The sequence below is a fragment of the Crotalus tigris genome, unplaced genomic scaffold, assembly GCF_016545835.1.
Source record: "Crotalus tigris isolate CLP2741 ecotype Arizona unplaced genomic scaffold, ASM1654583v1 scf7180000018783.1386937, whole genome shotgun sequence".
In the NCBI taxonomy this organism is placed as follows: domain Eukaryota; kingdom Metazoa; phylum Chordata; class Lepidosauria; order Squamata; family Viperidae; genus Crotalus; species Crotalus tigris.
In genome coordinates this window covers 90,361-106,133 of record NW_024097198.1, presented here as the reverse complement: position 1 = coordinate 106,133, position 15,773 = coordinate 90,361, and the positions used below count along the sequence as shown (strand labels likewise).

Sequence of the window (15,773 nt, the reverse complement as noted above, 5' to 3'; positions counted from 1 at the left end):
TGACTGGGATTCCTGTCCTAATTTAACCCAGATGATGTGAACACATCTTTTCATTCAGAAGGGAGTACAGTATTAGTGTGGTTGTGAGGCACTCAAGAGTAAATTGTTACTACAATGATACCACCAGTGAAACTGCTAGAAGATTGGCTCTCTTGCCCAAGCCTCCATTTGTAATACAAAGGGCTGATAGAGCTTCTATTTAACAGTGGCTGGGTGGTCTGGGAAAATAATCCTTTGTCATGATTTAGGAACATTTTATTACTTTTTTTATGTCAGAAATTACAGCCATATATTCATAAATACCTAATAACTACATTCAACAAATATATTACATTACATTTAAGTCAAAACAAGTACACTTAAAACAAGTTGAATTTGTTTCACAGCATCTACTGCCCCAGCCTGGGCCTTTGCCCTCCTCCTCTCCCCTCACGCTCTGTGCTTTTTTTGCAGAAGAAATCTTACACATGACACCAAAAGACGTCCAAGGGAGAGCAAATGAGTTCTTTTAAAAACAAAGCAAAAAAAGTAATCCAAGGGAGAGCAAATGAGTTCTTTTAAAAACAAAGCAAAAAAAGTAAGCATCGGACCAGGACATTTGTGGAGAGGGTGGGAGGGAGAACAAGATTAACTATCACAAGGATGGCTAGAAGGAAAGGAAAAACATTTGCAAAGGTGGATTGGTCCAAAGTGGGCTATTGGTTTTTTTTTTCTCCTCATGTTAGCACCTTTTAAATCTCCGTCTTTTATCTGTTCTGCATCATGGGTGGGAAAGTATTTCAAACGACACCAGGCCTACTTTGGGGAAACGGTGGTTTGCTCTGGCAGCTTGCTCGCCAATGTCTGCAGCTAGGTTGGCCTCCAACCAAGCTTGACTAAATGCACATTCATTCTTTAATCCATATCAATCAAGCCAATTGGTTCTCCTGTGTGTCCTTTAAAAAGCACACATTGGGCTTGAGGAAAACTGAAGCCACATGATGCAAAATAGAGCCGACAACCTATTTATTGGAGGGGGTGGAGAAGGGGAAAACGGTGCGATTGCACTTAGAAGGATGATTGCAGCAGCTTGGGTCCATATTGCCCCCCGCCCCTTCGCCACCGTCCCTTATCAGGAAAAACCTTGCAGTGAAAAAACCCACGATCACTATATCACGATCTTTTGAAAGACCGTTTGCTTTCGTAGCTGATAAATAGGACCGAAAATGTTTGCTCTGTGAAACCGCATCTTGGTGATCTTAAGAGTGGGACAGTGGCTTTCCTTACTGAGTCATAAATTGAGAGTGCCATTTTTCTTAGGTGGTTTTCTTTCTTCTTCACTAGGCTGTCTTACTGCCCCTTAAATGTATTCGTTGTGTTCATTTTGCCTTCTTTCATGGGTTTTGCAAATCCATCGCAAAAAAGGCCTGGACCAAAATCCTGAATATATTGTGGTCTCATAGCTGAATATTTTTTTCAGCAGCCTTGAGACCAGGGGATAAAAACCCTTTCCAAGTTTTGCTTTTTGGTAACAATGACAACAAAAAAACTTTCCCCCCCCTCCCCCTCTGTTGAAGGCAAACCTATGGTCATCTCCAAGAATCATCAGAGGCAGAAAAAGAAAATAAACTTGAGTGTCTTTCATCATTTCTGCTCTTCTTTCTCATGCTTCATGAGAGCTGATTGTCTGAGGTGATCATCACAGATGGATGTTCAAAAAGGGGCCGATTTACATACTCCTGTAAATAAATCAAGAGTTCTTGGCCACAACTAGGAACAAGACCTTTTTAAAATAGGCCACTAAATTTGCTTTTTAATGTCCCTTGTCACGCAGTTTCTTCTGAAAAATGGCTAGGACTTTGGTATTAAGAGTTGCATAGAATTGGAAAGCTTGCCAAGTGAGGTTAAGTCACCTAGATGAAGCAGCTGCCCTAGCTGAATTTATATTTCTAAGCAGCCAGGAAAAGCGTTGGGTTATCTTTCCCTGTAAGTAATCATACAGTCCTATAATGCTTTCTCCATTTGCGGTTACTTTTTTTTTTTAATATAGTGCTATAAACCCAGCATTGCACATCAGCCATTAAATCAAAGGATATGAAAAATAAAAAGAATCCGGTAAATGTTTGTTGCAAAGAGACTTAAAAATTCCAGCGTTCTCTTCCGAGTGTCCTTCAATAAATATACAAATTCAATCAATGTTCAAAGTACTGAGATTAACTTCAATCTCTCCAGGCAATTTTTGAATTGTATAAAGAGGTTGGAGAACCAAAAGGAAGAGATTGACCTAGAAGAGAGCAAAAATAGGAACTGACCCCACCCTTTGGGGGGGGTGTTCTCCCCCCAAGTCTGAAATGAAATGTACAGTGTGGTCAGTTCTCAGAGTTATTAGTGGTTTGTCAGCAAAGGAAGGCAGATGGCAGCTCAGAATTAGGCGAAATTTCCTAACTAGATAAGAGCAGTTCAAAAGTCATGGAACAGAGTTGGATTTGCCTCCACCAGCTATATCTTTTTGGGGGGGGTGTCATTTAATTTGGATATACCTTACGCAAAGGATAGACTTGGGCTCATTGGTCTAATGAAACATTGCCATCCTATGATTTTCTGGGTGATGCTGAACAGCCAGCATGCCCAACCCTGCACCTAATGGTAAAGGATGCTAGGCATTGTAGTACCGCAACTGTAGGGGAGGGCAAGTTCTCCCACTATTAAATTGCACGAAGCCACCTTTACACACAGGCTATTTCTGCACATTGCAAAAGACTTGGGCAGTTACACTGGAGGAAGAGGTGAAATGAGAAGCAGTTTTGATATAACAAGTGAAAGAAGCTTAAATGGGACTTGGGGAGTTTGTTTTGTTGTTTTTATAGCTTATGCCATGCTAGGTTGCCCATTTTGTCCCTAACGAAAAGATAACTGATTTGATAGTCAATTTCACAATTCTTTTTTTTTTTTTTTTGAAAGAATAGCTAAAGTACTCCTTAAAAGTCTGGGTTGGGTTGAGGAAATCTGTGTGGATGCCTTCCGTTTAAAAAGTCACCCAGGTCATGCTTAAAAGAAGAAACAAAATGCTAAACTCAACCAATTCTTTATACAGTCACTGTTCAGAAGTGCTGAAATGTTGGCCGTATTAAGATGGCCGGTATTCAAAGGCCGCCTACTGTACGGTAATGCTTCAAAAGGCACAGGACAGCCTGGACCACCTTTCTGTTCGAATCGATAGGAGCAGGGTGAGAGGCACCAAAGGACGGTGGGAGGGGGGCTTGTTTTCAAAGCAGCTACTTAAAAGACGCAGCTATCTTAAAAGGTCCAAAAGTGATCCTTCATTCCAGCTCTCTCATATCCTAAAGCACCTTTGGTAAAGAATTAGCACAGCCCCACTATATTTACAGTGGTACATCTGTGGATAATTTCACTTTACAGGAAAGACGGTTGTATTTAGTACTATGGTGCCTGTGAAATGCAAAAATCCAGGCAGTTTGCTGGGGTCCATGTACAAATACAGGTAGTGCTCCATTTACTGGTCCCCCAGTTGGGACCAGAATTTCCACTCTAAGCAAGGCGGTTGTTAAATGAGTCGTGCCCCATTTTACAGTCTTTTTTGGGGAGGGCATGATTGGTAAGTGAATTATGCAGCTTCCTCCCCTGAATTTGCTTAGCTGCCCGGGAAGGTTGCAAATGGTGATCACATACATGATTCTGGGATCTTGCAACCATCGTCAATGCCAGTTGGTTGCCAAGTGCCCAGATTGTGATCGGGACCCTGGGGATACTTCGATCGTTGTAATTGTGAGGGCCGATCATAACTCACTTTTTTTTTTTTTTAGTATGCGGTTGTAACCTGTTACAGACACTGTGTCAAGGACTAGCTATGACCCCCCCCCCTTGCAGAATAGGCTTCTGTCATGCCAGCAGTAGCTTCCAAGATTCTGGGTGTTTGTGTGTGAACAACTCTAATTTTAGCATGATTTTCCCTTCTTTTTCATATATTTTGTGATGATTCAGGATAGATCTTCTAAAGGAAAAAAAGAAACTACGTTCCTGAAAATTGATGCCACCAATATATGATTTTAGTTGTCGTGGGGAAAATGGACAATGACTGAATCCACTTAAACGTCTTAAATCTTGTAACTAAAATCTTAGTTGTCTCTTGTCTTCTCAACAGCAGTTAATCACAGTTGGTATTTCAAGTGCTTTAAGAAAAAGAGGAAGGGGAGGAGAGAAAGACACAAGAGAAAATGACGGGAAAAGATAGCCCGGCTTTTAGCAAGAGGCTTTCTGTTCCAGCTACTTGTGCTCCACGCTGCAAAATACCAACAGGTGATTGCACTTGCCCAGCAGAAAGCTTCCCTTTAAAATTCTTTTTAAAAAACACTTTATTATTTTATCAGGTCCTGACCAGCAGCTGTAAAAACACTAAAGCAAGTCCATTTTTTTTCCTTTTGCCAAAAAAAAAGAGAGAAAAAAGCAGAAACATATTGAAAATGGCAAGCTTTTTATAATAATAATTAAAGTAATAAAAACATACAAAACTTTTTTTTAAAATATATACACACTAAGGCTGAAGCACCTTTTTTCAACTCTTTAATTGCAAAATCTTTGTATGAAAATTCTACCCGCCGGGGTACATCATCTATGCATTGTATGTTCTATACATCTTCCCCTCCCCATGAATTAAAAGGTACCTTGTTTCGTTTATTCACTTTTTTATTTGTCAGGTTGAAGTGCACTTCCAGCCCGAAAGCTGATGGATGCATGGGAAGTCCGCGTTTGGAAGCTGCAGTTTTCTTCTACTAGATTTATTACTGTGCAGATTACGGGTTATCCAGTTCATTCTAACCAAAAAACAATGGATGTATACTGGTATTCTCTCGGACGAAGAGACAAACATATTTCAGAACAAATAAAACGGGACTCCAGTAGAGCAATCGAAGTAATATGGCAACGAAAAGGAGCACAAGTCAAGATTTTAAACCCGGCGGCCCCATCGACAGGAGGCAAACGTTAGTGTCATTGATGGAACCTCTGGATTCAACCAAGATCTTCAAACAAAAAAAACAAAAAAAGAGAGAGAAAAAAAGACGAAGATGCCGAAAGAAAATTAACCCCTTTCCAATGTCTTGAAAATGTAGACTTTCATCTAAATGGATCACTCGCAGAGTTTTGTTTTTGTTTTTTTTTTAAAAAAATCGGTTCAGAGTTCGGTTGCACTTTTTTAAGGGGGCGGGGTTCAGATTTTTCTGGCTTCCCGCCGAATCTATTTTTATTTTTTTGCTCCATGCATGGCACATTCTTTTGATTTATTTATTTATTCTTTTTTATTTATTTAAGCTTCAAACCTCCCCGTGAAAAATATTTAAATATTCCAGGTAATAAAATAGATTATTATTATTATTATTTCTATACTCTATGTTTGGCCTAGTGCAAGGGCGTGTCACCTGGGATACCCCTTGAAATAGCTCCGGGACCACTGCATGGCAGGCAACGCAAGGCACTTTCGCAAGTGATCCAGTTCGGCTTGAATCCGTTCCCTTTCCGAGACAATTTTCTGCTTCTGGTTCCTTAGTTCCTGCAAAGAAGAGAAGACTCACTTGAGACTGGTCACGTCCTCCTCCTACACTGAGGCAAGCAGGGATTTCTAGCATGGGTGTCCAACCTTGGCCATTTTTAACACTCTGGGCAATTTCAGGACTTGTGGACTTCAACTCTCAGAATTCCCCAGCCAGCTGTGCTCCCTGATGAATTCTGGGAGTTGAAGTCCACAAGTCTTGAAGTTGCCAAGACTGGACCCCCCTGATTTAGAGGATTCTAGAAAAAACAGCACCAAAAATACAACTCCTGAACCGAGATGTCACAGAAGTTTCCCCGAGTCCAAAATTTCCTCTTTTGCTTTAGCAACCATCACGTTGCCTTAGACTGAGTTGCAGAGGAGCTAAGCAAAGATGGATGGGAGACCAAGAAGAGATCTGAAGCCTGGAGTCTTAATGAGAAAATCACTCCCCTCCCCCCCAAAGGCACGGACCTCTGGGTTTGGCCAAGTAAACCCACGGATGGGTTGACTGAGCTTGCCGGAGGCACTCTTGCCCGTTTAGCTGTGAGGTGGAAGCCCTACTTACCGTCATGGTGTGTGAGAGCTGTTCTGCGGTCAGACTGAGGCTGTAGTGCTGGGCCTCTAAACGTCGGCACTGAGTTTGCAGCACTTGCCGTTCCAGGTTTTGCTCTGCGAAGATGGAATTTGAACCGGTTACTCAACTGAGAGGAGAAGGAGCCTCTTTGAACAACTGCTTTTAGTGACAATGATGTCGGCCAACTGACAAACCCATGCCAACCCAATAGGTTTGAACTATAAATAAAGCGATTTACCCCATTTCTAAGGGTCTTTTCACCTTGTACCTGTGGGAGAGGTACTTACGTGCATAAATAAAGATATTAATCTTTCCAGCTCGGATGCTATTTTGACAAAGGCACACTGGCCTAAGAACAATACTGCTGAGTGCAGCTAACACCAGCTGCTACCATGTCTGGTTCAGGCGACTTAGATGGAAAGTCTGTTTCTCAGATGTTTGGGAAACTAAATCTGGGCCCTTCCTCCCTGCCCAAACCATGGTGGGAGAGTACAACCCGCCAGATACGAAATGGGCAGAAAATAAATTTCATCTTAATTTTTTTTAAAAAAAATCATAATCTACATGTCAGAGCATTCAGACGTTAGCTTAGTGGCCTTTTGGGGGAAGAAAAATGAATTTTTCTCTGCCTTTTCCAGCAAGATGCTCCAGAATCCAATAAATAAATAAATAGATAAATGATGAGTTTTTTTCCCTTGGAGAAAAAAAAAAAGAATGGCCTTTTAACGTTCCTTTCAGAGTTAGCTTACTGGATATTATTCCACGGCAAATGGAATTTGCAACAGATTGCAAGAATGAACCCCAGCAGTCTGGTGAACGCACACTTGGGTGATGCCTGCTTCTCACTCTCCCATTTTTTTTTTTATTTTTTTTTTTTGGTAACTTGGCCAACTGAATGCTCCATATCTAGAAAACAAAGGATTATTGTTCTCAACAGATGCTTTCATTTATTAGGCTATCGCTGACAATGCCAAGCTCTGTCCCTACTCAGTAGCCATCAATCAGTAATCCTAATGGTCAATAAATCTTCTGATCTGGAGAAAGAATACTAAAGATGCAACTAGTTAATGAAAAACACCCCCTTGGAAAAGGAGTCACAACCTGCTCTGTTTTTTTCCTGAACAATAGATATAAAGCAAATATATATTGGGTGGGAATCCCCTGGACCAGTGTTTCCCAACCTTGACCATTTTAAGATGTTTGGACTTCAACTCCCAGAAATCCCCAGCTAGCACGGGAATTCTGGGAGTTGAAGCCCAATACGTCTTAAAATGATCAAGTTTGGGAAAAACTATCCTGGGCCACGGCAGCTTACCGTCAACGTGCTCTTGATAAGCCTCAAAGATTGCTTCAATCCCATGCCATTTTGGTCTGGGGTACTCCTCCTCTTCTTCCTCTTCCTCCTCTTCTTCGGAATCCGAGATCTTCTCGTGTTCTGGAGGAAGCAGTCCCTTGTGCTGGGAATCTTTCTGTCCGTTTTGCTGAGGCAAAGACCCCCAGCTGGAAGTCTGCACTTCCGGAATGTTATAATGGATGGCCGCATCTACTTTATGATTCTGCTCCGCCGAATGAACCATTGAACTGCCTAAAGGCCAGCAGACACAAAGGAAGTTATTGGCACCTGGCTGAAGAACGACTGGATCTCCGTGTTGGCACCAAGTGCGACAATGATTTGGGTCAGGACATTATAATTTCTGAAGAGTAGTATGATAATGCAGATAGCTACGAGGAGGCCTTTGATTTAGAACATAGAATATAAGATTGGAAAGGACCTTGGAGATCTTCTAGCCCAACCCCCTACTTAAGCAGAAGACCCTATACCAGGCGTAGGCAACCTCGGCTCTTTTATGACTCATGGACTTCAACTCCCAGAATTCCTGAGCCAGCATAGCTGGCTCAGGAATTCTGGGAGTTGAAGTCCATGAGCCATAAAAGAGCCGAGGTTGCCTACCCCTGCCCTATACCATACTGTACAAATGGTTGCCCTGTCTCTTCTTGAAAACCTCCAGGGATGGAGCACCTACAACTCATGGAGACAGGTCATTCCACTGGTTAACTGTAATTCATTAGCTGTTACTTTATTGGAATTTTATTGAATGGAATCCTAACGCCAAGGGCAAAACCCATCCCTGGTTTTGCACATGTATAAAATCCCATTTTGGATCTAATGGACATCCTCCAGTGTCCCTAATTCTTCAAGAAACCCTGGGTTTCCAGGATAGCTTTTCTGCCCACCTTACATAATTGAGGTGGACCATCCCTGGCATGAGACGTCTATCAGTGGAAGAGGTTACCACAAGAAAGAGTTTCTTCCGCTTCGCTGGAGGTCTTTCGACAGAAGCTGGATCGTCAAGGACGGTGTAGAGCAATGTTTCTCAACCTTGGCAACTTTTAAGATGCCTGGATTTCAACTCCCACACCCTCTGGCTAGAGAATTCTGGGAACTGAAGTCCACACAAGGATGAGAAACACTGGTGTAGAGAATCTCGCAGTGTGCCAGGGATTGGATCTGATGACCCCTTAGTTCGCTTCCAACCCTATGAGATGTTTCTAAGCCCTGATACAGTAATGTAGGAAGCTTCCCTTCACATTCCTAAAGGAGATGGAGCTTCTAATCCCAATTTTGGTTCCTTTCATCCATAGGCTTCCATAGGCTATATTGTCCTTGATTTACAACCATTCACTTAGTGACTGTTCAAAGTTCCAACAGCATTGAAAACAGTGACCCATGACCATTTTTCACACTTTCACCTTGAGGATCCCCATGGTCACATGATCAAAATTCGGACGCTTGCTAAGTGGCATGTTATTTATGATGGTTCCAGTATCCTGGGGTCATGTGATCCTCTTTTGTGACCATCTGACTAGAAACCAGATTGACTTAACAACCATATTACTAACTTAAGAACTGCAGTGATTCCCTTAACAACATTGGCAAGAAAGGTCGTAAAATGGGGCAAAACTCACCTAGCCACAGTCTCGCTTAGTGACAGAAATTTGGGGTGTCAACTGTGGTCATAAATCAAGGACCAGCTGTGAATACCCCTGGAATGAACTGGTCTCTCTGCCCCTGGGGTTCCTAGTGGCCTATGCCGCCCTTACCTTTGTGTTTCTGCAAAGCCTTCTGGGTGGACTGCAAGACGGACTCGTGGAACTGGTGAGCAAACTCCTCAGCAAGGAACGGTTCCCACTGCTTGTTCTTCCCGTTCATGCTATGGGAGAGCGGAACAGGGACCTCTTTCGGCAAAGAGCCCCGGACACAGTTCAGGAGGCTGAGGTTCTTCTTGACCGTGTGCCCGTCGCTCAACCGGGGCTTCTCAGCGGGAAGAGGAACGGGGTCTTTGGCTCTGGAAAAGTCATGTGGTCTCAGATGATTTGTTCTGCAGGACTCCGTGGCCTTCTGGGCTTCTGGCAGAGAAGCTGGAGCCACGTTGACCGGTTTATCCGACTCCAACGGCGCCGTTTGCTGAACTTGTGAGTCTTTGGGGAGAAAAAAAGCCACACGCCAGTTAGGATCAAGAAGACGTTGTACCCTGTGACACCTCTGGAACTCACTCCTGGTTAGAACACGGGGATGGCTAAGCCCAATCATGCAGAAAGATACCTTTCCATTTAATCCTCCGCAGAGTTGATGTTCGTTTCCTGACAAAAGAAATATATTTGGAAGCAAAGCAAAACCGAAACTATGTTTAGCAATAGCCTGAGGGTAGCTTTAAGCTTATTCCCGAAGAAGAAAACGGTGTCTTGCTCCAGGCAAATATGCGCACAAACAAACCACGGCCTGTTGGAGCCCAGATCAGTCGTTTTATTTGACATGGGGCTTCGCGGGGACCACCCAAACTGCAACTGTCCTCCTGCAGAGCCTCAGCTCTGATTCTTCTCTGCTTCCCACATTCCCAACCCTGGTCTGTCTTGATTTTCAGGAGTACTTGGGAGATAATGAGGCTCAAGGGGCATTTTTTCCCCCTCTTCTGAAATTTCTGCAAAAATGGGGAAAGGTTGCATTTCCACCACTTTCTTGGGAAGCCTCATTGAAGCAAGTGATGGGAAAATCAAGATAGTCACAGCATCTTTTGAGACAAAGCATCATCCAACAGACCAAACAGGTTTCTGGAAAACTATACATGTCCCATTGATGCTGGAATGGAGTTACATGAGGAGATGGGGCTCCATCAGAAGAATCTCCCAGCCTCAGGAAGCCACTGTCCATGGTTCTTCCAGGTCTTGCCATGAGATGCCACCATTTATACAGCTACTTACCAGCTTGGGCAATACTAGGACTGTCCCGTGGGGAGTTTTTAACTGACAATGCCGTGCAGATATTCTTTTGTTTCATGGCATGAAGCATCTCTGTCAGCTTCTCTTTATCTGCAAAGCAAGAAGCAAAGATGGTTTTCAAAGGACCAAGACAGGCAGCAAGAACCCTATCAAAATAGCCTAGGAGAAGACCCTGGTTGGGTAGGTCTACCATGGGACAGACATGTGTTGAGTCAACAAGCATTTGGCACTTTTGTGAAATTAGTTAATTGTTTCATGGAGAGGATACTTTGGGTTCTTTGGCTGGAAGCTTAAATCTTGGCAACTTTAAAGATTTGTGGATTTCAACTCCCAGCGTGGCTGGCTGGAGAATTCTGGGAATTGAAGTCCACAGGTCTTAAGTTGCCACGGTTAAACACCCCTGCTCTAAGGATTTCAAAAGCCATCTGCAAGGGATCGAGTATGAATTATAGCCAGTTCAGGCAATCAGCAGGAGCTTTCCCTCACATATTTTTCAAGACTCAGGACAGACAAACAATCTAAGACAGCAAATATTGCTTTGGTTGCTCCAGAGAGCTACAATGCTCAACAGCTATGGAAAAACACGAATCTCTACAATCTGCAGCACCCCGGATCAATACCTTTCCTCTTTTCTGCAGTAATGTGGGTTAAATTGAAGGTTGTGAGGAACCTTTTCTTCTCTTCAAAGTTGGGACCATGGTTCATTTCATCCGGGCTGTAACGTGTGGAGAGCACAAAACGAGGGGAAGGCGTTGGACGCTTATTCTGGATGGTGGGTGGGGAAGGGCTGCTCTCCCTCAACATTCTCCGTCGTTTCCTCCGCTTCTGGATCAGCAGCTCCTCCTTCTGCTGCTGAGTGGTCAGCCCAAAAAGCTGCAGGAACTCCAGCTTCTAGAAGAACCAAACAGGAACGTCAATTTACAAAGGCTTTCTCTTTAGCTAAATTAGGCACCAGCCAGAGCTTCCACACCATCCATGGTTTTCTTGACCACAGGAAAGGTCTCATCCCTTGGGACAGTTTAAAACAAGAGGAAAAGCCATAATAATAGAGCATCTCATTTTTAGAGAAATACCTAGCCGGTCAACCTTTTGTGATAAAAAGCATATCAACTGTAAAGAAAAGGAGAGAAATATCCATGACCTAAACACAGGGGTCTTCAAACTTGGCCCTTTTATGATTTGTGGACTTCAACTCCCAGAGTGCCTGGCTGAGGAATTCTGGGAGTTGAAGTCCACAAGTCATAAAAGGGCCAAGTTTGAAGACCCCTGACCTAAACAAAGGTCTAAGATCCCTTGTGCGGCCAACTTGAAAATATGAAAGTGTCCTCTGCCTGAGTAGCCTCAGACTGGCACATGGCTCCACCACCCCACCACGTCTACCTTAGATTCATGACCCCAGATTTATCTTCTGGTATCAAGCACTGCTTATCTTTAAAGGCCAGCCATGCACAAAGCAAGTGTCATCTGTTAGAAGAAAGGCTCCATACTTCTGGTTGCTTCCAAAATTCAGATCTTGGCTTTCTTATGAGATACATCTTAGGTTAGAGATAAGGCCAAGCAAATCCTATAGATCCTACAATGCACCTGTCCTGTGGTAGTGAACACTCTGTTACAAGCCAGAACCCTTTGGCCTACATCATTACAGGGAACAGGGGATGACACCTACCTCAGAGGAAGTGTCCAACTTCAAAGGGGGCTGTTCTGCCACACAGCGTAGGTGAGCCCGTACTTCCTCTTCATCGCTCTCATCGTAAGAATCATCCAGATCATAATAATATCCTGCGTACCCCAAGCAGAGCAGATGTGAACTTTGATGGCCGCCCAAAACTTCATCTTGACTTTTGCCAAGGCGCCCTCTTCTTCCTCCAGAAACCCAAGCAAGGCCATCAGAAGCATCTGAGTCCCACCATGATGGGTCTTCTCAGGGAAGAGCTGAATTAATTCTCACAGCTGTTCTGGGTTCCCAGAAGGACAGGGGCACCAAGGGCAGCTGGACCTATCATGCAAGACTGCTCTATAGGGTGGTAGCTATCCATCTGCCAAGACAGGCATGGAGCCTGGGCCAGGGCTATTTTGCCTGGGGGAACACTCAGATACTGCAAGGAACAAATTAGGCAAGCCAGCACTGGGTTTAAGGAATGACAGGTAAAGCTCAGAAGAAGGCAGGAGGCAGCCAGCTGTTGGCTTCTGGTGCTTATAAACAGGAGATGGCAGCTGTATTTGTCCCCACAGTCTAGTTCGGCTGTAAGATGTTAGCCTCTCTCTTCTTGAACCATAAAAGAGCACCAGGCAGACACATATGTGGGCTATTACAGGCCAGGCCTGAGGTTTTTACAGAGCTACTCATGCCCCCCAAGGCATAGAAGTCAACCCAGCCCTAGCTAACACACTCCTGCAAAGGGACAAACTGGAGGGACCCTGGGCAGAAGGAGCAAGGTCCAAAGAGAGATAAGGCTATGCTGCCTCATGATGGAAGCCCTGAATCCCCCTCCCTTCTACCTAAATGTTTTGTTTTCCTCCCTTTTGCAAATCCCACCATGGCTGTACATTCTCGATGAATATTTAAAGCCGCTTTATTAGTCTCCGTTCATCATTTATTAATTGGGCCTGTCTCAGAAAGACAATTTGCAGAGCAGCTTGAAATAGGCCTTCAGAGGGAGCTGCAGAGGGAGGGAGGGAAACCTGCATGACAACAAACTCCCTGGTAAAAAAGCAGGGGAGACTTTGGGGAGAGGGGCTAAGCCAAAACATGACAGGGGTCCTTTTATCTGACATTCTTCGCTTGGCCAGAGATACACGAGTCTTGGATTGAATGTAATGTCTTTTTTCCTGATTCCTTTTATTCCACTTCCATTGGAACAATGCTTCTCTCTCTCTCCCTCTCCACTAACCTCACGCCCTTCTAGCACCGATGATGTTCCCTAGTTGGGTCATGAAATGTCTGCAAGAAAACTACCAAGCTCAGAGGGCACCAAGGACCCCACAGTCGTCGTCCTCCTCCTCCTCCTCCTCCTCTTCTTCCTCCTCCTCCTCTTCCTCCTCCTCCTCCTCCACTTCCTCCTCCTCCTCCACCTCCTCCTCCACCTCCTCTTCCTCCTCCTCGCACTGATTATGTTCCCTAGTAGGGTCCTGAAACATCCACAAGAAAACCACTGAGCTCAGAGCCCCAAGGATCCCACAGTTGAACCCTGAGCTATGAAGATTCTCTTCTATCAGTTTCTCAATTCTCCTCTGAAGCAGGAAACCCTGAGGAGGGTCGATGGGCACCAACCTTTCTCCTGAGCTTCTCTCCTCCTCCTCTCCTCCAGGTCCAGCTTGCTGACCAGCTTACGCTGCTGGAGCAAGAACTCGTCGTAAACATACATGGGATCATGGCCTCTGGGCAGGAGATGCCTGTACGGGGAGCCCGTCGGGTTCTTCAATGTCTCAACAAACGGTCCGCTTTGTGGGAGGGGGGTCCTCTGCTGCAGGGGCTTCTCCCATTCGCTTAATAAGGGTCCGTGGGGAAACCCACCGGGCTCGGATCCACCCGTCTCCCGGCCTGGTAGGTATTTGTCCAAATGTTCCTTTTTCCGGGTTCCGTCCTCAGCCTTCTCGGGACAGTAGATTCGTTCCACTTTGACCAAAGGGATGGCTTGCCGGGTGGACTCGTACGGGCTGACGTGGGCGGGGAGCGGGTGGCTCTCCTGTAGCCTCCTAGCTTCCGTGGTGCTGTCGATCAAGGAGACCGGGTTCCAGAGGGACGTGGGCACCGGATGGGGTTGCGGCTTGGGGGATATGAGTGGAGGGGGCCCTCCGAAATGCTGGGGTTGCTCTCGGCTCCCCAGTTCAGGGCGGTTTGGTCCCAGTCTGGAGAAAGAGGAATGCAGAATGGTATTAATGTAAACAAGGCTGCACAGGGAACCCTGGACTTACGACCAGAATGTTCATTACTAGGCAAAGTGAGTCATACCAAATTTTATGGACTTTTTGGCCATGGCTATTAAGCCGATCACTGTAGTTCTTACGTAAAACATTGCGGTCACGAAGCATTTCCAGCATAAATAAGTCTTCGTTGTTGCTTCCAAACTACATCAGACCTTCTCGTTCTCTTTTTGTCGAGCAGTGATCTGAAAAAGAGCTGGTTGCTCTTTTTTTCATGCCTTCCTTTTAGCTTTTATTTGAGGATTGAAATGCAAGGTTTTTTTTGTTTGTTTGTTTTGTTTTTAGGGCATTTCGATTTTGCACTGCTTGCTTTGTTTGGCTGAGAATTACCCTGGGAGTAATGCATGCACAAAAGCCTTACGCAAATAAAATATCCTTTATTATTATTATTATTTTGTGCCTGTCTTTTATACATTATGCAACACAGCACAACACCCAAATCTCAGTTTCTGCTCTGGATCACAGTTCAGTGCAATCAGAGCTGGACCTTTTTCCTGTAAAACTCTCCAGTAGAGGGCGTCTTGTCCACAGAAGTTGTCCAATTCATGCCTGCGGGACTCAGAATGAGCGACATCTAGTGGCATTGCCATTAAATGCGACAGAAACCAGATTTTCCTCGTCATGAGTATTGCGCTTACTTCTCAACTGCACACAAATGCCAATTTCTCCAAGGAAAAGCACACAGGAACCATCATCTAAAGATCACTTAGTGAGCTTCTCTGCTGTGTTTCTCAGCCTGGGCAACTTTAACTGTCTGGACCTCAACTCCCAGAATTCCCCAGCCAGGATGTAACCTGTAAAAACAAAAACCTGGAAGGGATGCATTTTGCCAGCATAGAAACCATACTGTCCAGTCATTTGGGGCTTGAAGCAGATGCTCAGCCATTTGCAAACCACAGTTTGAGTAATTTATATTAAATGTGTGGCAAGAAGCTTTTTGAGTAGCCAACTGAGCTTGGTTAACCAAAAAGGAAACTGCTTTTAGAGTCCATTAGAGTGGTCAATGTCTCCCCTGAAAAGCATCCCACCATAAATTAAATCGCAGAAGAAGGAAGGTTTTGCACATCGACGAAAGCAGCGTCGTCCAAATGACTTCTCTGTAAATTAGACAGCCTAAGTCAGAGGGGTCCAATCTTGGCAATTTTTAGGCCTGTGGACTTCAACTCCCAGAATTCCCTAGCCAGCATGGTTGGACACCCCTGGTCTTAGCTTTAAATGTAAATAAATATAGTGCTATTATTTGTGAATCTTGATATTTGAGGGAAATGATCCTTTCATATTCCCTAAATCAAGGGTCTTCAGACTTGGCCCTTTTATGACTTGTGGACTTCAACTCCCAGAATTCCTCAGCCAGGCGCACGAGCCTGGCTGAGGAATTCTGGGAGTTGAAGTCCACAAGTCATAAAAGAGCCAAGTTTGAAGACCCCTGCCCTAAATGAATATGCTTTTTCTTTAGCAGCGTTTCTCAAC

General features: G+C 44.4%; 1 protein-coding gene across 11 annotated transcripts in view; it reads right to left on the bottom strand.

Moving 5' to 3' along the window:
- The window catches only part of GSE1 (Gse1 coiled-coil protein), a 103,524-nt gene that overhangs the window by 1,697 nt on the left and 86,054 nt on the right, over positions 1-15,773 (bottom strand). For 7 of the 11 annotated variants that reach the window (XM_039356001.1, XM_039355997.1, XM_039355998.1 and 4 more), the window contains 8 exons: positions 13,651-14,228; positions 12,046-12,158; positions 11,000-11,270; positions 10,362-10,469; positions 9,204-9,581; positions 7,417-7,686; positions 6,093-6,196; positions 5,415-5,545 (listed from right to left, as the gene is read on the bottom strand). In XM_039356001.1, the coding sequence (XP_039211935.1) occupies positions 5,415-5,545; positions 6,093-6,196; positions 7,417-7,686; positions 9,204-9,581; positions 10,362-10,469; positions 11,000-11,270; positions 12,046-12,158; positions 13,651-14,228 (1,953 nt within the window). Of the gene's footprint in view, positions 1-240; positions 5,546-6,092; positions 6,197-7,416; positions 7,687-9,203; positions 9,582-10,361; positions 10,470-10,999; positions 11,271-12,045; positions 12,159-13,650; positions 14,229-15,773 lie in introns of those variants that run through there. The other 4 variants (XM_039356007.1, XM_039356009.1, XM_039356006.1 and 1 more) reach the window with 3 other exon arrangements.